Below are 22,458 nucleotides of genomic sequence, written 5' to 3'. Positions count from 1 at the left end.
TATATGCACACATACACACAACACACCATACACGCATATACACATGCACTTACACACACACATACACTCACACTCATGCATAGTCACACACACTTCTCTCCCGACCTCACTGGCAGGCACTCAGCACCATCTCCTGGCAGACCCTCTCCCTGCTCGCTGGTTCCTGCCCCATCGGGGACCTGGTCCCTGTATCTGCTGTGGTTTGTATCATGGCCGGCGGGGGCAGGGGAGAACACCCTCAAGCTGGGCTGGGGGCTCCAAGTTACTCGTAAATCATAGGGGAAGCCCAGAGACACACGGACGAGGGGCAATGAGGTCTGGGGGGCTGGCTGAAGGGCAGGTGACAAGCATATGACACGGGCCTGGGGGAGGCTGGCCTGACCCCCACAGTAAAGGGTCACCCGTTCAGACCCCTCACACTCCCGCCCCCTCCCCTTGCCGCCTGCTGCTGCTTCGATGGTAAAGATGGGGTGCCCCTTCCCCAGGAGAGCTACTGCAGCGACTCTCACGCACTTTAAAGCCCGATGGCTTATGACCTCTTCTCTGAATAAAGTGGTAGAATCCATGTTGGGCCTTGTGTACTGTGTGCTTTGGGACTGTTGGCCCCTGGGAGGTGGGTTCAGGAGGTGATGGACTGGGCAGGAACCAATCGGGCTCGTGGTCCCTGAGGTAAGGATTCTGAGGGCTCCCCAAGGAAATCCCCCGCCCCATCCTCGGATTCTTTTCCTTCCAATCATGCCACTTCTCCGCTCCCCACGCGAGGCACCAGCCACCACACACAGACCTGGGCTCCGCCTTGAGGCTTTATTAGAACAGCTCCGAGTCGGAGCATAGCTTCAGAGCAGGGGCCAGGCGGGGTGGGCCGTGGTCCCCCTTCCCGACACAGGAGCAGCAGACTGGACAGTGGGCACGGCACAGGACAATCATGGATTTTTTTTTTCTCTTTTATATATAAACCGATGTTAAAAAAATTAGTTAATATAGTGTTTCTCTAGGGAGGGGCTTTGCAACAACAAGTATATAAAGAATGTGACGACCTGGGCAAGCGCAGCAGCATTGAGCAGGGGGAAAAGGGCTCCACATGCATGGGGGGCCGAGCCTGCAGACAGGCACCCAGGCGATTGCATATCTTGGAAGAGGGAGGAGAGTAGAGGGCAAGCAGGTCAGGGTCTGCATCTTTTCTCCCTACATTGCAAGGGTTTTTTTTTTTTTTTTTTATGGCTTTGGCTAAAGCGTGTGAAGCAGCGGAGGTACTAAAGTGCTAAACTGAGGCCTCGTGGTCTCTGTAAAAAAAAGGAAAAGGGGGTAGGAGGGAAGAGCAGAGAAGCCCCCCTAACGTCCAGCTGAGTAGAAGCAGCTGGAGGACATTCTGCGGGGGCAGGGGGGTGGCCCGGGGATGTGATTTAGCAGCCTCCTCCCCAGCCCCTCGTGCCCCTGCGCACCCCCACAACCCCTCACATCTGTTCCTGCTGAGACCCAGTGTGTGCAGGAGGCAGTGCAACTCCCCTGTGCTCTGGTGGCAGCCGCCAGGGGGAGGCGGCGGGAAGGGCCTTCTCAGCTTCCTCTTTGGGGACAGGCAAACAACCAGGAGCGGGGAGCACGGGGAGAGGCAGGACATTGGCTTAGGCAGTGAGGCTGAGCTCTACCCACCAGACCTGGCAGGAGGGGGTCTCCTCTGGATGAGCAGAGCCAGCTACAAGGAGCCCGATGTCCCTACTGGGGGTGGGGGTGGGGGTGGGGGGAATTGGGGGAGTCAGAGGAGACGGAGTAGTTCCCCCCGAGTCCTTCCCCTGGTTCATTCAGACCTGGACTCCTCCAGGATCTGTGGAAGGTTCTGTTCCCGAGGGACTAGAACTGGGGCTGGAGCTGGGGCTGGGGCTGGGGCCGGGGCCGGGGTTGGGGCCTGGGCAGGGCCTGGAACTTGTGTGGGAGCTGGTGTAGGAGTGGGCGCCTGGGCAGGCCCTGAAGTCGAGGGGGGAGGTTTGCCGCCAGGTTGGTAATCGTGGGTGGCCTTGGGCTCATTGGTGTGGTAAGAGCCCTTGTAGCGATGATTTTGTAGATAGAAGAGCACCAGGATCCCCACCAGCCCCAGCAGCAAGAAGGCCACCAAAACTGAAAGGGAAGAAGGGAACAGTTCAGCTGGGTGGGAGGGGACTGGGGGTCAGTGATGGACAGCTGGGGACCCAGGGTGGTGGAATTAGAGATGGAACATTGTATACCTGAACCCCCCCCCCCCCCCGTAAACAACTCCATAAATCATAGTGCCTAATTTTTTTTTTAAATGTAAGAATGGGGCTGGAGCCCCATCTTGCCCGCATGGCAAAGCCTGGCAAGCTACCCATGACATATTCGATATGCCAAACACACTAACAAGTCTCACAATGGAGAGATGTTACTGGGCCCGCTCAAGCAAATCGATGAAAAACGGGATAGCTACAGTGCTACCTGCCAGTTATTACTCCTGGCTCTATGCTCAGGGATCACTCTCAGTAGATCGGAGAGATCAGGGGACCATATAGGTTGTCAGGGATTAAACCCAGGTGGGCCATGTGCAAGGCAAGAGCCCTGTCTACTGTACTATCTCTCTCGCCCTCCAACCTCTGTTCCTAACATGACTACCACACCCCAGGGAGCCAGCCCCATACCCTCGGGTCCATTTTGATAAAAAAGTCTCCTGCATCCTCATTTAAAAGTCTCCAGTCTAACCCTGTTCTTCCATCAGCCCCAGGGCAGGGAAAGCGGGGACTATGATGGATCTGGGTGGGAGTGGACAGGACAAGCGATGACCAGGGCTACTCACAGCCTAGAAGTATGGCCACCCATCCGTCGTCGTGGTAGTACAGGAAGTCTGGGGGGGAAGAATGCAGCACTCATGAGGAGACCAAGTTAGCCATGGGCACCCTCCGGGCCGACCACCCCTCCAACCCCCGTGCACCTCCACCCATCCCTGGGGCCATCTGTGTCCCAGGCACCTACCTGGGGGTAGATACCAGGGGTCCAGCTCAGGTGGCACCTCTGAGACCAGCCGTGGCATGGCACCGCAATTGGACTCTGACAGCTCTCCCTGCACCCGGAGGGCCTCGGCCAGCTCTTCGGTCATGGGGCGTGGGCTCCGGAAGTGGGTCTTGAGTGGAGCCACGTTGTTGAAGCGCACACCCGAGAGGCAGCCAGAGAAGCCCGGGGTGTTGTAATGCTGGATGTCCGGGTCAATGGCACCCGTCTCTGCGGGCCAGGGAGGGGGCGTGGCTCACCCCGGCCTGTTCCCAGTGGCCAGGATTCCCCCACGACTCCCCTCCGTTACTGCGGTCCCCAGCCCTGCCACGCTCCCCACCCACAAAACCCACAGCGTACCCATCACACGCCCAAGATACAAAGCCTTGGGTGAGTCCAGCTGGCTGTCCACCAGCAAGGAGAACTTTTGTTCGGTCAGTGGGAAGTAGTCCACCTGGGGGTTGGAGCAGGGGGAGAAGAAAGGGTTAGAGGCAGCTAGAACCAAGACAGCACAGCAACTCTCGGGCTGTGCTCAACAAAACCAAAAAAAAAAAAAAAAAGGAAAGTCGGGCGGAGAGACTGCACAGGGCTTAAGGCACTCGCTACATAGCCAGTTCAATCCCCAGCCCCGCATAGGGTCCCCTGAGCACAGCCCAGAGTGACCGCTGAGCACAGGAGCAAGCGCTGAGCACCACCAGGTGTGGCCCCAAGACCTCAAAAATTAAAAAATACAAAGAGAACAAAGCAGGAGTGCCACCGGATGAATCCTTGCTCCATTCTAGGAGATCAGCCCCAGACCTAACATTTGACAATTCAGAACTTGGTCCTGAGGGATGTGTGCAAAGGCTCAAAGGGCTGAGGCACACATTTTGCCCAAATTCTGTCCACGGAACCACATGGACCCCGAGTACAGCCAGGAGTGATCCCAAGCACAGTGGCAGGAGGAGCCCCTAACTATTGCTAGGTATATCCCAAAAACAACTTACGGTTTGTTTTTTTGTGGGGGGCCTTTGGGCACATCCAGCAGTGCTCCGGGATCACTCCGCACTTCTGGTGGTGCTCAGAAGACTATATGGGAGGCTGGGGATCCAACCTGGGTCAGCCGCATGCAAGGCAAGTGCCTGTCCACTGTACCATCTCTCCAGTCCCAACAACATAATTTTTAATGAATAAAACTTTGGTTCTTTTGTTTGTTTTGGGACCATGCCTGGCAGTGCTCAGGGTTTACTCCTGCTCTGAGCTCAGGGATCACTTCTGGGATGCCAGGGACAGAACCCGGGTGAGGCATGTGCAAAGCAAGTGCCCTCCCCTCTGTACCATCTCTCCAGCCCCGTTCTGCCTTTTGTCGATACTCAGGGCTTACTCCTGGCTCTGCACTAAGGACTCACTCCTGGTGGGCTTGGAGGATCATATGGGGTGCTGGTGATGGAACCTGAGTCAGCCACGTGCCGGGCCAATACCCTACCCACTGGACTATATCTCTCTGGCCCAAAACTTTGTTTTCTGAGCAACGTCTTTGTGGCTTATTGCTGGTTTGCTGAAGGCCATTTTACTGAGTCCGTTTTCTGTGCTGCCGAATGAGACAGGGGACCCTCTGTCTACCTGAGCCATCCCAGGGTGCTGCGGGGGACACAGGAGGCAGCACACGACTGTAAGCTGGAATGTGCTCTCCACGCCCAAGCCACAGCCAAGCTCCCAAGCTTCTCTCCCCGACTTTCTGCTGCCCTCCCTGGGTGCACACCTGGATGAAGAGATGACGGTAGACCCGCGTGATGTTGACACTGTGGGGCTGGCCGTCAGTCACCGGCCGGGTGGTGAGCTGGTACACGTAGGGGCTGGTGCCCAGCTGGTAGCGCAGCTGCAGGGTCCCTGGGAGGCACGGGGGGAGGAAGGGGGCGACTCCTCAGCTCCCACTGCCCCCACGTGGGGCCTGGCGTGAGGGAGGCGAGTGAGACGGGGCAGGAGGCTGGCAGAGGCGCCTACCATCCTCCTTGATGAGCACGGCCATGTAGTCTCGCACAAAGGAGCTGACATAGAGCAAGACCGCCGGGGCTGAGCTGGTGCTGAAGCTGAAGGACACCTCCTCTCCCGTGACATTGTAGACGGGTCCGCGGTACCCCGGCACGGGCCGGCCGGGCCGTGGGTAATCAGGCAGGCGGTACCTGGGGCCGTGGTACCCCGGGACATACCCGGGAGTGTCATAGCCAGGGATGTAACCGGGCTCGTAGCCGGGCACCGGGCGGCTGAGCATGTGGGAGAACTCACGGGCGGCAGAGCGCAGAGCCGACTGCAGGTTATAGCGCATCCAGGTGCCCTGCTCGAAGAACCCGCCGATGTCTGAAGCGGGAGGGAGGGAGGTCAGGGCCCAGATCCTAAGCTGGGGGCAGGGCATGGCCCCCACATGGCCCCTGTGCCTGCCCTCAAACTCTCCGCACACTGCCGGCTGCTTCTGTCTCCCAGGATGGAGTCTGAAACCCAGGAGAGATCCTCCTAATTCAAGCCTGTCTTGTACTGATGGGGAAACTGAGGCGTGGGAAGAGGAAATCACTGGCCTGAGCACATAGGGTACGTTCCGGGAGCTTGAACTGGGATAGTGGCCCCAGCGGGCACACACACCACTCCTCATACTTCCAAAATGAGACCAAAGGTCTCCTGAGGCATCCCAAAGGCCTGCTGGAGCCAATCCGACCAGACCACCCCGTCCCCATAACCGGCCTGCTTCCTCCCAGGACAGCCTTGAATGGGGGTACAAGTTTGAAGGGTGTGTGCAGAATTTTGCTGTGGGGAAGGTCGGGGCTTTCTGTAACCAAGACCAGGCCATAGACACGTTTTGTGGTGGGGTGGAGATGGTCAGACAGGAAATGGTCAGGGTGGATGTTGTGAAACCTCAGCCAGTTGGGCATGCACCGGGGAGAGGGGAAACATTTGCTCATTGCCTTTCTGGGGTTTCTTGGGGGGGGGGGGGGATTTGGGGCCACATCTGGCGATAGTCAGAGGTTACTCCTGGCTCTGTACTCAGGAATCACTCCTGTTGGGCTTGAGGGACCACACGGGATGCCTCAGCTCATCCCCTTGGCTGCTTACTTACCTGCGAGCTGCCCCACCTTTCCTTGCCCTCTTTATGCCTTGGGACTTACTATAACATCTTCCATGCCTAACTGACCCCCAGGAACCCAGGGACTACTGGCTTTCCCTGACAGTCACCTCGTGCCCTCCTTCCTGCCCTGCCTGCCCTCCCTCCCATGATTCCCTGCGGCAGCACGGACCGTGGTTGCAATATGGCCCATCAAACGCCGTGAGGTCACAGTCACACGTGTAGTAGCTGTAGCGCTCCACACAGCGGCCTCCGTGGGAGCAGGGGAAGCGGGGATGGGCGCAGTGGCCTGTGCAGTTGGGGGAGGTGCCCTCCGAGGCATTGGCACGACCCTCCAGGTTCAGAGTCACCCCATTCAGACGCATAGCCCTCAAGCACCCCACAAAAGGGCGTCTCTTAAGCTCCGCAGATCCTAGGGAAAGGAGGGCAAGAAAGAGGTGGGGGGGGTGATGTCAGAGAGAGGACTTGGGCAAGGAGTGCCAGTAGGTGAAAAAAGAAGGTTCTGGAGGGGCCCCGAATCATTCCAAAGCCGAAGGTGCTGGAGCTGCAGACAGGGGGTCCCGGAAACAATGTGGGGCTGGACTCGGCTCACCGACATAGAGGGGCTGGTCATACTCCAGCCAGATGTAGGTCTGCAGGGGCATTGGCCGCAGTACCCAGGGCCGGTGGTCCACGCGCAGCCGGGCCAGCTTCACGTTGATCTCTGCCCGCACCAGATGCCACTCGTCGTCGTTGAACTCGAAGTCCTCCGAGTGCACTGTCAGGTTCTCGTCCCCATTGCCCACATCGAATGCAAAGACCACATCCCGGGAGGCTGGGGGGATGGGTGGAGATGGAGGACTCAGAATGCCAAGACCCCTGGGCTCCTTCACCCACGGACACCCCAACTTCCGCGACACCCCAACTTCCACGCGTCCTTCCAGCTAGTCTGTTTCCTGGACAAAACCCGGCAGCCGCTGAAATCCACTGACCCCGATTTCCCAAGTCTGCAGAGGCCAGAGCCGCTCCCCAACTCTGGCTGTGTCAGGAATCTGCTTCCTGGTCCAGAAGCAAGAGGCCAAGGGCAGAGCGCAAGGCCCAAAGCTACCCCGACACCCACAGTGCGGAAAGGGGCAGGCCTGGCCCCAGGTCTCCCGAAGGCCCCTGTCCTGCCACCTCTTATAGAGCGTGTGTCTCTCACCCTAGCCTGCCCCAATCTTCCCAGGGGTCAGGGGCTCCCCCCACTGACCCCTCCCCGGGTCTGCCGCTCACTGTTAAGTTCCACCCGCAAGTAAGGCCGCCGAAACTGGCAGTAACGCCCCCCCTTGTTCTCCAGGAAGACGCCAGAGGGAGCCGAGGTCCTGAAGTAGAAGGAGACGTCGAGGCTGTGGTTGGCCCGGATCGGGGGGAAGCGGAGCGTGGACCCCGTGTGGAAGGAGATGGTGTTCCAGGAATTGCCTGCAAAACCGGAGCGGGGGAGGCATGTTGGGGAGTCCAGAGCCAGCACGGAGGAGAAGGGGAGCCTCAGTGGGGAACAGGAGGAAGGAAGAACGGGGACGGCCAGGGGTGCTCAGGAGAGGACAGAAAGAGCAGGAAGGTGGGGCCACAGAGGTAGTACAGCAGGCAAGGAGCTTGCCTTACAAGCAGCCGAACCAGGTTCAATCCCTTATTCCCCATAGGGTCCCCTGAGCGTCGCCAGCTGTGGCCCAAAAACATAAAAAAGAAAGAAAACGCACAGGAGCAGCACAGATTTGAAGGATTGGAGGGTCAAGTCCCTACAGAAGTGGGGTGGCCTGGGAACGTGTCCCGAGACCCCCGGCCACGTCAGGGCGCTGGAGAGGAGGAAGCCTGGGCAGGGACGTGCGAGGGTCCGGCCACTCACGGTCACCGTAGCAGCGCAGAGGCCTCAGGAAGAACTGGGCCTCAGAGTTGGAGCGGTTCGTGTCCCCCACCACCACCTGGGTGACAGGCAAATGGTCCACAAAGGTCAGCAGCCCCTTGTCCGTTCTCCTGGGGGACAGACGCAGTGGCTCAGCCCCGGCCACTCTGCTGCCCCTCCCCTCCCCTCCATCCCGCCCCTACCCCATGAGCGCCCCCCTCTGCGCCCTCACCACTGCGGCTGGTCGGCATCACAGTTACAGTGCAGGGCGGGGTCCACGCAGCTGCGGTCCAGCCCGCAAGCGCAGCGCTGGATGCCAGGCTGGGAGCCGCCCCAGTAGAAATGCTGCTCCTCGTTTCTGCCCATCCAGAAGCTGTAGGGGTAGCCTCCTGGGGGAGAGGCGCGGGCAGTTTCCGGGCCCCATCCCTCTGCCAGGCTCTGGGTGCCAGGACCCAGTGTGAAGGGGATCGTCCAGGGCACTTGCTGACATCTCTGCTGCCCCACCTGGCCCCCTGCCCTCGGCCTCACCTGCCGTGTTGAGCAGCCGGGAATTGTAGCAGGAGAATTCGATCCACTGTTCGCAATGCTGGGAGGCGTTGGCCAGAGCGCCCACTTCCTCCCAGGACGCGTTCCAGTACTGGACAGCCCCCAGGAAAGGCCGCTCCATGCTAGAGCCTGTCACCCGCGTGGTCCACAGCCTGTCGTGCCGCACCACGGTCCATGCCCGGTTCTCTAGGGAAGGGCCAGGGACAGATGAGGGTCTCCCCGCCCACTGCTGCCACCAACGCCACAAGTCAGAGGAGAAATGGGTGCGCAGCCCGACCCGGCCCAGCGCCAGGATGGAATTGCTCTGCGAGGCTAGGTGCCAATTCCAGAGTTTTCTTTCCCTGGCCCCTGCCCACCTTTCAGTCCTCTCTTATTTGCCCTGTCCTAAGCTGCTCACCTCGGATATCGCAGTACACCATGAATGGCTTCAGGGGGCCGCTGCCATCAGGATCAATGGTGAAGTTTCCAGAATATTTCCCACTGAGCCGATAAGCTTCGCAAGATTCCTTATATAAAGCTGGTAGGTGTGTGGGCAGAGCAGGGTTAGGGTGAAAATCAGTATGGGTCAGAGAGCTAGGAGGGCCAGAACTACCACACTTCCCATGGCCTCATCACCCGCCCCTCCCCAGGAGTTTTCGGACCCCCCAGATCCTGGCTGGCTTACGCTCATGGCAGGTCACGCCCTTGTAGCCTGTGAGCTCGCAGTAGCAGATGAAATCATCCCAGGACTGGTAGCAGCGGCCATCATGCTCACACATGTTAGGGCTGCATCTGGGAAACGGGGGGCCCCAAGGGAAGAGCAGCCTCGTTGGGAGCTTGAGGGTGGGGTCTGGGACCTACAAACCTCAAGCAGCAGACCTGGTCTCTGGCACCCCTAACACCCCACTGAACAAGATAGAATCAAAATGTCGGGATGGGGGTTATAGGAAGGTCTCAGGGTGCAAGTCTCTGTGGTTTTCCCTTCTCCAAGAGAAGGATCAGTGCTGCTGCGGGCCCTCTCTCAACCCTCCAAAAGAACCCTCTGGGGCCACAGATGGGCCATTTCCATGCCAAGCACAGGCCACTTAAAAGAAGGTGAGAGGGTAAGGAAGGGCCGTCCCCAGGCGGAGGCTGAGAAGGAGATGACTGAGAACAGCCATTCCCAGTGGGAACCGTGGGGGTCACCTCTTACAGGGAGAGGGGCTCTGGATACCTGTCAGTGATACCACATGTGTCAAAGAGGACCTCGGCGAAGAACCCGAGCCGCCGGAACTCCACCAGTGTCAGGTTGACCAGTTGACCATCCACTTTGAACAGCTCCATGCAGCCGTGGAATGCCGTCTGGTTAGAGTGGCAGCCCCATCGACTGGCTGGCTTGGGACAACCTGGAGCGACCACCCCTGTGAGACCCTCTGCAGGGGAGACTCCGGAGACCCTCCCCAGGTAAATGACAAGGGAAAGGAAGGAAGGGAGGGAGGGAGGGAAGGAGGAAGGGAAGGGGAAAGGAAGGAAGGAGGGAAGGAAGGAAGGAAGGAAGGAAGGAAGGAAGGAAGGAAGGAAGGGAGGAAGGAAGGAAAGAAGGATGGATGGATAAAGGGAGGAAGGCAAGAAGAAGGGAGGAAGGAAGCAATGAGACATATACAATCACAGTGACGTTCTGACAGCTTCAGGAGAGAAAGAGGGATTCAAACCTCTGAAACTCTCCAAGTCACCCAGTCTGGGTGGACTTAGAAGGGGCCTTCCCGCCCAGACACAGGGGCCTGGCCAGATGGCCCCTCCTTACCCCCAAAGAAGTATGAGGTCCCCGTTCGGATCAGCAGTGGGTATGAGACCCTGACCTCTGCCCCCTCCACGTCGTCGATGCTAATGACCGCGTGGTTCTCCTGGGCAGCGAAATTCACCTCGTGCCAGAAGCCATCGTTGAGCCGAAACCCTGGGCAGGGGAGGAGGAGCCGTGGGGTGGGAGGAGGAGCCTGGGTGGGAGGAGGAGCCTGGGGTGGGAGGAGCAGGAGGCCAGGGACAGGAGGCCCAGTGGGGAAGAAGCAGCCTCCACCCCCTCCCCCCACCCCCCACCCCAAGAGCTGCCCCTAAGCCCCTGCTATTACATTTCACAGTTCCATTGCCCAGAGTGTCTGCTAAGCCATCAGCTACCAAACCCCGCCAGAGAGCCCCTGGGCTTGGGGGCCACTAGGCCTCTCTCCCCAGCACCCCAGGGGGCCCCCAACTCCGCCTCCTGCCTTGCCTCCCACCCCTCTGATCCACAGAGGCCTCCCTGCGCTCTCACCAGCAGCGAACTGCAGCTTCTTGCGACCGGCCTGGGCAATGGACACGTTGACCTGGCCCTCGCTGAGCATCAGCTCCACGTGGCCCAGCCCGTCGCCCAGGCTGGAGAATAGGAGTAGCCCCGTGAGGTCCCACGTGCGGAAGCGAAAGGACACGGCCAGGCGGCCGCGACGCGGGAAGCCGGGCACCAGCAGGAAGTTGTGGGGCCCTCCGAAGTGGACAGGGTGAGGAACGGGGTCCAGGCACCGGAACGCCACCTTACCCTGCGGACGGAAGTTCGGACCCCCAGTGTCCCCTCGGGGTCCGCCTGGCACCCGGCCCAGGATCCCTGTGCCCGGCACCGGCTGTGGGGGTCAGTGCATTCCAGAGCCCAGGGGTCACGGCCCTGCTCAGCGGACCCCTGGCCATTCACTGCACCTCCTCCTCTTCTTGAAAATCAGACCAGACTTTCTAAAATTGGGGGAGTGGGGTGGTTTTTGCACCGTCCGTGAGTCTGTGGCTCGCCCCCACACTTCCTGAGCATCTGGCGCTGAAGGGAGGGGTCTGGGCTGGGCGTGGAAAGGAATCACCAGATCGCTACCTGGCCACCTCTTTACTAAACTCCTGAATCTCTTGGGTGTCCGGTTCTCCCAGGGCCCCCATCCTCCCCCGCCCCCCCCCCCCCTGCTTCCCAACCCTTACCCTCCAAGCCCTTACCCTCCCAGGTCCCACCCTCCCCGCCCCTGCCCTCCCAGGTCCCATCCTCCCAGAACCCCTGTCCACTAGCCTCAAACGCGATCCGCGAGTGGCGCCGAACGGCCAGGTCTGCAATGTTGACCCGGTTGAAGATGACGTTCTCTATACAGCCCCGGAAATTGTGCCTGTAGGCCAGGTTCTTCCGGGCGGCGCCCACCAGGCCCCCTATGAACATCTGCAGGATAGGCCAGGCCGGCAGTGGCAGCATTAGCCATAGGGCAGGTCTGCAGCCTTCCCCTCTCCCTGCCCCCTTTGCCGTATACTTTCTCAGACTCCAGACCCCGCTTCAGAAAAGACAGAGACATCCCCTAGTGTGGCTCTAAAGTGGATCCTTGTGGGCCCCAGGAGGCTTGGGTTCCAGCCTCAACCATCACAGACAAGCCCTCTGGGTTTGCCTTATGACCACACCCAGCAGTGCTCAGGGTTTACTCCTGGCTCTGCACTCAGGGAACACTCCTGGCAGGTTCAGGGGACAATGCGGGGTGCTAGGGATCAAACCAAGTGAGCTGGGTGCAAGGCAAGTGCCCTCCCCATTGTACAATAGCTCCAGGCCTCCCCTTAAATTTTATTTTGTTTTATGGTCACAGCCAGCAGTGCTCAGGGCTTACTCCCGGCTGAACACTCAGCTCCAAGATCACTCCTGGTGGAGCTCGGGGATCTTGTGGGGGGTCCCAGGGATTGAACACCCCACCCCTGCCCTGTCAGCAGCTTGCAAGGCAGATGCCCTATCCACTGTGCTATCTCTCCAGCCCCCTAGTCTGAGATTCTTGATCTGTGGAGAGATCCCAGGGTCTTGCCAACTCCACGGAGTGGGAGCAACCCAAGGGGGTTGTTGTCTTATTTGCCTTATTTCCAAAGTCAGTTCTCAGTAGTGGGGGGATGGCACGCCAGGGACTCTGCAAGCAGCAGGGAGAGGAACACAAGCAAACCAGGGAGTTCGTGCAAAGGCCTGGAGCACACATGGAAGTCCCAGGCCTGACCTAGGGTAGCCACAGGGAGGGACCCCACTCCCTACCCCAGCTGAAAGAAGCTCTTGACCACCCCAGGCTGTGATAGAGCCACAGCTTTCTCAGAGTTAGAAAGCTTAAGATTGTCTTCCCCCACCCACCCAGACGTCCCCTCTGGCCTCTTCCACTCACCTCATTGTCCAGATTCAGCCTCTCAAAGTCGCCATTGAGTATGAAGCGCTGCACGTAGCCATCCAAGGTGAAGTTCACATCCTGGCCGAATCGGTCCACCCGGACATAATGCCAGTGCAGGTCATTGAGGACGCCCCCAGCAGTCACCGTGGTGTGGCCTGGCCTGGGCTGGATGGGGCTGCTGCCTGAGGGAGGGGCAGGGGGATCAGATCAGAACTCACACTTATAGCATCCTAGGGCACCCCAGAATGGCAGGGGCTGCATGAGGCTCAGGGCTGCCAGGAAGGGTGGGAATGTACAAGCCGCCTGGACCAGAGCCAGGGGAGAAGTCTGTGGCCTAGGGTACACCCTTAAATTCTCTGAATCTCCTTTCCTCTCCCCAGAACTTGGGGCGGGAGAGCTGCCTCTGTCTTAAAACGGGGGAGTTATGAAAGGCGAATGAGCTCTAATGTAATGACAGTTCCCCCTAGAACAGAGAGAAAGAGTGGGGGGTGGGTGAGCACCTGCCTTGCCAGCATGAGTCAAATCCCCGTGGCCCAGGTAGGCTGAGGGAAGCCCTCAGCAGCTCTGCTGTGGGGGCCTAGAGCCACTGCAGCCAGGTGGGTGTGAGCATTACCAAAAGGGAGGCTCCCCACAAAAGGGAGCAAGATGGGTACATTGGTGTTGTGTGTGCTGTTGGAATTATGTGCCTCAGGAACTATATTTAATAGTATTGTAAATCATAGAATTGCAATCAAAAACTGAAACAAAATTTTAAAGGGAACTGGAGCAATAGCACAGCAGATAGGAAGCTTGCCTTGCATGCGGCTTCACATATGTTTGACCTCCGGCACCCCACATGATCCCCTGAGCTCTGCCAGGAGTGATCCCTGAACACAGAGCCAGGAGTGGCCTAAAAATCCAAAAAAAAATTTTAAGAGGAGCACCCCACAGAGAGCACCACAGCTAAAAAGATGTACAAGCCAGCCCCAGAGCCAGGAAGTGTGACACATGTGTGAATGTCACTGTCACCCCAGAGAACACCTCACCATCACCTGTTTATGCACCTCAACTAGTGTGAGCCTCAGCGAGCACCTGGGCAAAGGACTACAGCTGATGAACACAGACCTCTCTGAGCCCACATAAGCACCCTGCTGGGCACATCACAACATCAGAGGGGAAAGAGAAGTTAAAAAGAACTTGTTTGGGGGCTGGAGCTATAGCACAGTGGATAGGGGTGTTTGCCTTCCACCCGGCCGACCCAGGTTCGATTCCCAGCATCCCATATGGTCCCCTGAGCACCGCCAGGAGTAATTCCTGAGTGCAGAACCAGGAATGACCCCTGTGCATCGCCGGATGTGACCCAAAAAGAAAAAAAAAAAAGAACTTGTTTTAGGGGTTGGAGCGATAGTACAGCAGTATAGGGCATTTGCCTTGCACGCGGCCAACCTGGGTTCGATTCCCAGCACCCCATATGGTCCCCCGAGCACTGCCAGGAGTAACACCTGTGCTTCGCCAGGTGTGACCCAAAATGCAAAAAAAAAAAAAAAACTTGTTTGTAAACAATTGGGAGGGGGGCAGAAAGAACAAGGAGAACACTTTGCCTTGCATACAGCCAAACCAGTTCGATTTGGCATCCCATATGATCCTCAGAGCACTGCCAGGAATAATTGCTGAGTGCAGAGCCAGGAGTAACCCCTGAGCACCGTCAGGTGTGGCCCCAAAACAAACAAACAAACAAACAACTATTAAAACTCATCTATGCCCATGTGTGAATGATGGTGTCAGAACTGAGGCTGGAAAAACATCTTGTCCCAGGTCATACCAACTTGTAGGTGGGAGAACAGAGGCTGGGATCCAGCTCTCTTGCTTTGCTAGCACCAAATATTCCATGGGAAAGGTATGTCGGGGCCAGATAGATAGTCAAAGGAATAAGATTATACTGCACAGCTGCCCAGCCCATTCAATCTCTGAACCACATATGTTCCCGCCAAGCACCATCAGGGGTCACTCCTGAGCACAGAGTCAGAACCGACCAGGGGCACTAGCAAGTGAGGCCCAAGAACAAATCAAAACAAAAAAGGCACAGAGGGATAGTACAGAATTGAAGGCCTTGTAGGAGGGTGGGGGACAGTTCAGTCCCAAGCACTGCCAGAAGTGATTACTAAGTGAGCACTCCTGGGTGTGACCAAAAAACAGGGGTGGCGGGAGGGAGTACACTATTGGGATAGTGCAGCAGGTAGGACAAATTGCTTTGCCCATGGTGAACCCAGATTCGATCCCTGGCACCACCATATGGCCCCTGAGCCTGCCAGGCCTGATCCCAGAGTGCAAAGCCAGGGGGTGTAACTCAAAAACAAAACAAAACGTTTTTTAAAAGAAAAAATAAAAGAACAAACAAAAGAAAAGGAAAGAGAAAGAAAGAAAGAAAGAAAAGAAAGAAAGAAAGAAAGAAAGAAAGAAAGAAAGAAAGAAAGACAAAGAAAGAAAGGCAAGTTGGTCTCAACCTTAAGAAAGGGAAGCTTAGGGTACTGGAGTGCGGGTACAGCGGGTAGGTCCTTGCACACAGAGGACCCAGCTCAATCCCCCCGCACCCCATATGGTGCCGCAAACACCACCAGGAGTCATTCCTGAGTGCAGAGCCAGGAGTAAACCCTAAGCAACGCCGGGTGTGGCCGAACAAAAAGGGGAAAAAGAAAGAAAGGGGAGCTTAAAGACGCAGGGGCTTAGGGCAGGGGCGGTCTGGGTTTGGCGCGCGCCCCGGGCTCACCCAGGCTCATGTGCAGCAGCAAATGCGCGTCCTGGAGCTCGAGCGTCACGTAGTCGCCCTGGGCGCCCTCGGCGTGCACCAGGAGCCCGTCTTTCTCCTCGGTCTTGAAGCTGAAGGCGACCACGTCCCACAGGCTGCGGCTGTACCCGCGCGGGAAGCGGTAGGAGATGGCATCGTCGCCGTCGAAGTAGAGCACGTCGGACTCTGCAGAGGGCGACGCGCGCGGCCGTGGGTGGGCGCGGGGATGCCCGGGTTGCGCCCCGCCCTCGCGCCCGCCCGGCCCGCGCCCTTACTGTAGGGACAGCCATAGAGGCCGAGCCGCAGGCCGATCTTGCCGCGAGGGTTCCAGGCCAGGGGAACGATGCGGATGTATCGCGCTGTGAAGTGGTAGTGCAGGTCGTGGCGGACCACGGCCGACTCATTCACGTTCCCGAAGAAGGTCTGAGAGAGCAGCGGGGAGAGGAGTGACCGCGTCCCCACCCGCCCGACCCTTCTCCGTTATGCCCAGGCTTCCTAAGCTCTGCTCCCTGCCTCTCCCACCATCCTAGCTCTAGATCAGGGGGCACCTCTTTCAGGAAGCACCCCAAGATTATTCAAAAGCCTAGACGTGTGCACACACATGATGAGTTGACACTTTGGACTGAGTCCTGGTGCCACTGTATCCTCACAACTGCCTCCACCCCTTGCTCCCCAAACTGGTGCTCAGCCCAGGAGGCTGCCCCAGTGTCTGCTTCAGGGAGCTCCGAATACCGAGTTGTGCCCTTGCTGGTAGAAAGGAGTCCAGCTGTCCACCCGGTCGCCATAGAGCAGCATGTAACGTGTGACCCAGTCCCACGAGTTAAATGAACCCTGCGTGGCCACGGCTCGGATGCGGTGCTTCTTCATTAAATCTATCTGGAGCCAGGGATTTGGGTCCCCAATCCGGGGAGACCATCCACTAATGCCTAGGAAAGAGGCAAAGCTTTCACCACCACCTCGCCCTTCACTCCGCCACCCCCCGCCCCCAGCTGCTGCCCTGCTCACCATGCAGACGTGCAAAGCGGGGTGCTGTGAAAAAACTGTAGTAAGAGGAGGCACCCAGGGAGCGATAGTAGAGGGGCCCCACCAGCTCTTCATCACAGCCATCTGTGTGGGTCGAGGGAAAAGGACACAAGGACACACAAGTCAGATGCATCACCCCCCCCCCCACTCCCCGCCTGCCTGGTCCACTGGGCGGCTGGGTTCCCCCATCCCCCACACCTCTCCACTCCCCACACTGGCAGCCCCAGCCCTGACTAAAAGCCCTCTGCCTACCCCAACCCTTAGAACAGACCCTCCCTACCCCTTTTGTGCTCTATCTGCAACTGGTCCCATACTCCCCCAAACACAACCCCAGACCTCAGCACTCGGAAAACCTGAGTTTTACATGGCACCAATTTGGCCCCAGACCTTAGCTTCAGTTCCACTCAGCGGTGCCTCCAGCCCTGCCCCCACCGCAGAGATACTGCCCGCCCCATCATCAGCTCCCAGAATCATCACTGTCACCAACTCTACCTTGGATTTCGAATTCCAAATCCAGCCTCAGCCCCAAATCCTAGCCACCCGGCCAGTTCCAAAGTCCAGCCCCAAACCCGGCCCCCACCCACCCCCACCATACAAAACAAAACCACAGAAACGGTAACTGTGGTCCCATCGCCGGTGCCACCCTCGACCCCACCCGCGGCAGCAGCTCCCGCTGGGCTCCCAGATCCCCCTCCTCGGGCTCGGGAGGAACCAGCCCAGCCCCGGCGCGTGTGCCAGCCTCCCAACTGCATTGCGGAGCGCGGGGGAGAGGCAGCGAAGGATGCGAACCAGCCAGCGCGCGCCGGCCGGCAGAGAAGGGGCCCGCGACCACCCAGCCGCAATGCGGTGCGGTACCCGCCCTTGCAGGCTGCCGCCTCCCGGGCCCAGTCCTGCCGGCCTCCCAGCCCCGCACTCACAGTAGCCCCAGCCCCAGGCTCCCGACACCCAGGCCAGCAGGATGCAGAAGAGCCGGAGCCGCATCGCGCAGGGCGCAGGGTCGGGGCTGCCTCCAGGTGCCCAGCTTCTCCAGGGCTCCCAGCTCGCCTCTGGGGGGAGGGGGTATGGTTCGCGGCTGATCTCTCCTCCTCGGCCCCTCTCCTCCTCCTCGCTCCCCTAACCCTTCTCCTTCTTCTCCCTCTGACGCTCCAGATTCTCCGTGGTCCTCTCCCCGCTCCCTTCCACCCTCTCTCCTCTCACCTCCCCCCTCCCCAGCCTCTCTCCTGGACCCCGCGCAAGCGCGCGTCTCAGCCCTGTCGCGAAAGGGCGGGGGTGGGGGTGGGGTGGGGGGACAGAGCCAACAGCCGCCGGGAAATACCCTGACTAACCCGAGGCTGGCAGGGAAGGCAAAGGTCACCTGGGGACCAAGAAAAGGAAAGAGGGAAGGGAAAACCTGAAAATGGGAGGAGAGTAAGTTAAAAAAATATGTATATTAACACTTTATCTTCTAAGAGCAAATTATGCCGCAGACACCTGTGCTAGGCACCGTCCTCTGAATGCTGCTCCCACTTTTCCCCTGTCACTACTGGGGACGGACTCCAGATCTCATGCATGCAAGGCACTTTTGCTGCCGAACCACTTCCCCAGCCCGAATCCAACATTTTTGATTGTTTCTCTAGTTTCAAATTAAAAAAAAAAACCCCTAAAGTTCAGAGAGGCCAAAAACCTTTACTCAGAGGGCCAGAGAGTAGAGCCAGCAGGGACGTGCTTGTCTTGTACACAGCTGACCCCAATATCTCATATGGTCCCCTGAGCCCAGCCAAATATGCTTCCACCCCCCCCCCGCCCCAAAAAAAAGAACCTTCACTCAAGATTATAAATGTAGCTAGTAAATGAGGATATTCCCAAACCCATTGCTTTTCAGCAGGGTAAAAAAAGAAAAAGGGGGTGATTGGGGGCAGGAGTGATAGTATAGTTGTTAGGGCATTTGCCGTGCAAGCTGTTGACCTTGGTTCGATCCACAGCATCCCACATGGTCCCCTGAGCATCACCAGGAATGATTCCTGAATGCAGAGTCAGGAGTAGGCTCTGAACATTTGCTGGTGTGGCGCTGAAATAAACAAACAAACAAAAAAAACAGGGTGGTGGAATAGAAAAGTTAAATAAAGGACCTATAGACCCTAAACCCAGCCCCACCTGCCTAGTCTTTCTCCCCGCCCCTTCCTTCCTGTCCCACTGGTTAAACCTCTCCCCCCAGTGGCTATACTTCAAAAACCCACTAACCAGAGATGGGGACAGAACCCGCAGAGCAGGTAGGAGGGGGGTCCTGAGGGAGAATTGGGGGGGGGGGGTGTGCGGTGACGGATGGGATTCTCCACCTAGCAGCAGGCCTGGCATCCCCTGACCTAACCGGGATGCCTAGAGTTATTTGAAACCGGGTTCTGTATAGTTGAGGTAGTGATGGAAATGTGGGGGTGGGGGACTGGAAGGGAAAACTGAACCTAGAGATCCAAAGTCCCAACCCAGCCGGAATAATTTGAGCACCAACCCTGTGGAGGTTGGGCTGGGTGGAGTGAGGAAAAGAGGGACCGAAACTTTCAACCTGCATGTTGGGTGTTTGTCCAGGAGAGGGCGCAGCAGAGGCGAGCCACTAGCACCAGAATTTATTAATAATACCGCTGCAGTGTGGAGGATCAGATGCTTCATAACAATGGATAGTTTTCTTATTTTTCTTTTTTTTGGGGGGTGGGCCACTCTGGCTATGCACATCTTTCTCCTGACTCTGCACTCAGGGGTCACTCCTGGTGGTGCTCATAGGGGGTACCAGGGACCATGTGTGGTGCTAGGGATTGAGCCCTAGTCAGCTTTGTGCAAGGCAAACGCCCTACCTGCTGTACTACTTCTCCTGATCCTATCTTTTTTTTTTTTTGCTTTTTGGGTCACACCTGGTGATGCATAGGGGTTAATTCTGGCTCATGCATTCAGGAATTACTCCTGGTGGTGCTTGAGGGACCATATGGGATGCTGGGAATTGAACCTGGGTTGGCCGCATGCAAGGCAAATGTCCTACCTGCTGTGCTATCGCTCCAGCCCCATATCTTTCTTATTTGTAACTGCTTATCTTCCAAACCATCAGGCAGTGGGCTGGTCCAGATCGGTTATCTATACATTATGTATCAGGCAACTGCTATGGAGAGGGAGCAGGCAGCTTGCTCGAGGTCCCCTGGAAGCTAGCAGTGGAGGCAGGAGGGGTGCCCAGGGAAGCTCCCAGCAGGTTGAGGGCTACGCAGTGTAAGTTTTCTTTCCCTGGCCTGTTGTGCATGGAACACAGGGGCTCTGGGGGAGGAGTGGGGAAGACGTCATCAATCTTTCTCCTTCTGACCTCCCCAGGTCTCCTGGGGCCCCTACTCCGGGGAAGATGAGACTGCGTACTTGGAGTGGTCCTTGCCAGAGCTCTGTCACAAGGAGGACGTGCAGGCCTTCAGCCGTGCCTTCCAGCCCAGTGTCACACTCATAGTGGCTGCTCTGGGCTTGGCGGGCAATGGGCTGGTTCTGGCCACCCACCTGGCAGCCCAGAAGGTTGCCTGCTCGCCAACCTCTGCCCACCTGCTCCAGCTGGCCCTGGCCGACCTTCTGCTGGCCCTGACCCTGCCTTTCGCTGCTGCAGGGTCTCTGTGGGGCTGGAGCCTGGGGAGTATCGCTTGCCAGCTCATCTCGGGCCTGTACTCGGCCTCCTTCCACGCCGGCTTTCTCTTCCTCGCCTGCATCAGCGCCGACCGTTACGTGGCCATCGCGCGGGCCCTGCCCGCCAGATCCAGGCCCTCCTCACCCCGCGGGGCACACTGGGTCACGGGCATCGTGTGGCTGCTGTCCCTGCTCCTGGCGCTGCCCGCTCTCCTGTACAGCCAGGACAGCCGGAGGGAAGGCCAGCGGCGCTGCCGCCTCATCTTCCCCGAGGGCCTGACGCAGGCGGTGAAGGGGGCGAGCGCGGTGGCGCAGGTGGCCCTGGGCTTCGCGCTGCCGCTGGGCGTCATGGTCGCCTGCTACGCGCTCCTGGGCCGCACGCTGCTGGCCGCCAGGGGGCCCGAGCGCCGGCGCGCGCTGCGGGTCGTCGTGGCGCTGGTGGCGGCCTTCGTGGTGCTGCAGCTGCCGTACAGCCTCGCCCTGCTCCTGGACACGGCCGACCTCCTGGCGGCGCGGGAGCGGAGCTGCACGGCCAGCAAGCGCAAGGACCTGGCGCTGCTGGTGACCGGGGGCCTGGCCCTCGCCCGCTGCGGCCTCAACCCCGTGCTCTACGCCTTCCTGGGCCTGCGCTTCCGCCAGGATCTGCGGCGGCTGCTGCGGGGAGGGGGCGGCCGCCGGGGGTCTCACTCGGGCGGCCGCTGCCCCCGCCGGCCCCGCCTCTCTTCCTGCTCGGCTGCCACCGAGACCCACAGTGTCTCCTTCACGGACAACTAGGGCCGCGAATCCAGAGGAGGGGGCGGGCCGAGGAAGTCATTCCAGCGGGGATGGGGGTGGGGTGGGGTGGGGGAGCTGGAAAGGGGAGTGGGGCGGGGGCGGCGGTGGGGGTGGGGGTTGAACGAGAAAGTGGTCGTCGAGACCTGACTGAATCGCTTCTGGACCCGGTCCCTGAACGTTGAGAATATGGAAATGAGATGCAACCCAACAACTGTTACTATTTTTGAGTTCCTGGCTTGGAAGTGATTTGTAACAGCGCTGGGGCGGCGGGTTCCCCTCCTCCCCCTCCCCCGTTTTTGACTCCGAGCGGAAAGTGCTGCGAGCCTAGGGGGAGGTGGGGGGCTGCCGAGCCTGCTGAAGCCCGGGCCACGGATACCCTCCTCCACCCTGTTTCATGCCGGCAGAGGTGAGGTGGGAAGGCTGCCAGCCAGGAGGCGCGGGGGTCCCTCCTGAAACGGTGCAAGGGAGAGCTTTCTAACAACACGAGCGCACTCCGGCAAGGCCGCCTTTGGTGGAACGGTGGGGCTCAGGCCGAGGGGACTGAGTGCGCCTGTGCACGGTACCGGGGGTGGGGGGGGGGGGGGAGGGGGGGAGGGGGAAGGATGCGGGCGGGACAGTCCTGTAAGGGGTGGGCTTTCTGATTCTGTGACCATTTGGCAACCCTTTCCACGGTCCTGTAGTGGAAAGGGGGGGAAAAAGAAGTCGAAGACTTTTTTTTTCACCTTGGAGAATTCCACTTTGCACATTTCCAAGTCATTATCTTGGGCGTGGCGGGGTGACCGCTGCTTTCCATCTTGCCGGGGGCCGGCTCATAGGAAATGCACGGAGCATTCCGGAAAGAGAGAGGTTAGACTTCGGAAAGAACTTTCCTGCAGGCCAGGGGCTGGGATCCCAACGGGGATGAGAGTACATGTGTGATGGAGTTATTTCTATCCTTGAGGAAGCTCCTTTCATCTGCGGCCAGGGGCGGGGATGGGCCTCGAGAGCCATCAATCTTATTGATCCCTGGTCTTTGTTTTACACACTCACGACAGACAAGATGGTGTTCCCGTGCGACAGCTCTCTCAATTTAATATCCGGTCAGCGAGGCTGCCCAGTGCACCCTCCAGCCCAGAGGGTGAGGACCCGGGGCAAGAAGGGCGGGGCGTGTCGGGGAGATCTCCGGGGAGGCGCTGTCCCGCTGTCCCCGCCCGGTCCCACCCCGCCCAGTTGGGGTTCGCCTTTTCCAGGAGTCTCCGGCGGCCGTGACCGAGGGCCACCGGCTCCCTAGCGGGCGAGGGTGCAGAAGAGGCCCGGAGATGGCCCCGATCCTCAGAGGAGCCCAACGCGCCAGCCCCGCGGGGCCGACCTGGAACGGGCCACCGGAGACCGCGGGAAGAGCCGCTGAGTCAGCAACACTCGAGCGCGCCCGAGGTCGCCCTGGCCCCGCCCGCCCGCGGCCCGGCCCCGCCCCCTCGGCGCCCGGGTTAACCCCTTCCCACCCGGGACGTGCTCTCTGCGCGGCTCCCGTTCCAGAGCAAGCCCCCAGTCCCCCAGACGCCCGAGGCACAACTCTCCCCCACTGGATTTCAGCGGGCCGTGCGCTCGGCATTCGATTTTACTACGCGAAGAGAAAAAAAAATCCAAACTATTTCTCTTTTCCGGAGTC

The 22,458-nt window shown here is 58.9% G+C and overlaps 2 protein-coding genes across 2 annotated transcripts; one reads left to right on the top strand and one right to left on the bottom strand.

Moving 5' to 3' along the window:
- Positions 1–1,795: 1,795 nt before the first annotated feature.
- Positions 1,796–17,491, bottom strand: CNTNAP1 (contactin associated protein 1). The gene is made up of 24 exons (XM_056126605.1): positions 17,333–17,491; positions 16,398–16,499; positions 16,125–16,318; positions 15,668–15,815; positions 15,375–15,578; positions 12,626–12,810; positions 11,518–11,661; positions 10,753–11,014; positions 10,252–10,401; positions 9,682–9,853; positions 9,154–9,260; positions 8,887–9,006; positions 8,472–8,675; positions 8,176–8,332; positions 7,947–8,074; positions 7,337–7,522; positions 6,678–6,899; positions 6,258–6,497; positions 4,975–5,328; positions 4,733–4,860; positions 3,352–3,445; positions 2,977–3,222; positions 2,801–2,848; positions 1,796–2,112 (listed from the first exon to the last, which is right to left on the bottom strand). The coding sequence occupies exons 1-24, from the start codon at positions 17,394–17,396 to the stop codon at positions 1,796–1,798; spliced, it is 4,176 nt and encodes a 1,391-aa protein (XP_055982580.1). The 5' UTR covers positions 17,397–17,491.
- A 1,041-nt stretch (positions 17,492–18,532) lies between these two features.
- CCR10 (C-C motif chemokine receptor 10) lies at positions 18,533–20,847 on the top strand. The gene is made up of 2 exons (XM_056126604.1): positions 18,533–18,664; positions 19,743–20,847. Exons 1-2 carry the CDS (start codon positions 18,641–18,643, stop codon positions 20,808–20,810), a joined length of 1,092 nt encoding a protein of 363 aa, XP_055982579.1. The 5' UTR covers positions 18,533–18,640; the 3' UTR covers positions 20,811–20,847.
- The last annotated feature ends 1,611 nt before the right edge of the window (positions 20,848–22,458 follow it).

This window comes from Sorex fumeus, unplaced genomic scaffold, assembly GCF_029834395.1.
Source record: "Sorex fumeus unplaced genomic scaffold, SorFum_2.1 ptg000063l, whole genome shotgun sequence".
Taxonomy (NCBI): domain Eukaryota; kingdom Metazoa; phylum Chordata; class Mammalia; order Eulipotyphla; family Soricidae; genus Sorex; species Sorex fumeus.
This window is presented reverse-complemented; position numbering and strand designations above follow the sequence as displayed.

Bases quoted from the DNA above. Each gene is read 5' to 3' on its own strand.
- CNTNAP1 (XM_056126605.1), bottom strand. From the start codon at position 17,396: ATGCGGCTCCGGCTCTTCTGCATCCTGCTGGCCTGGGTGTCGGGAGCC. The intron at 8,075-8,175 runs GTGAGGGCGCAG...TCTGTCCCCCAG, and splicing joins GATGCCGACCAGCCGCAGTG to GAGAACGGACAAGGGGCTGC. The intron at 5,329-6,257 runs GTCCGTGCTGCC...CTCCCGCTTCAG, and splicing joins TGGGCCATATTGCAACCACG to ACATCGGCGGGTTCTTCGAG.
- CCR10 (XM_056126604.1), top strand. From the start codon at position 18,641: ATGGGGACAGAACCCGCAGAGCAG. The intron at 18,665-19,742 runs GTAGGAGGGGGG...TGACCTCCCCAG, and splicing joins GGACAGAACCCGCAGAGCAG to GTCTCCTGGGGCCCCTACTC.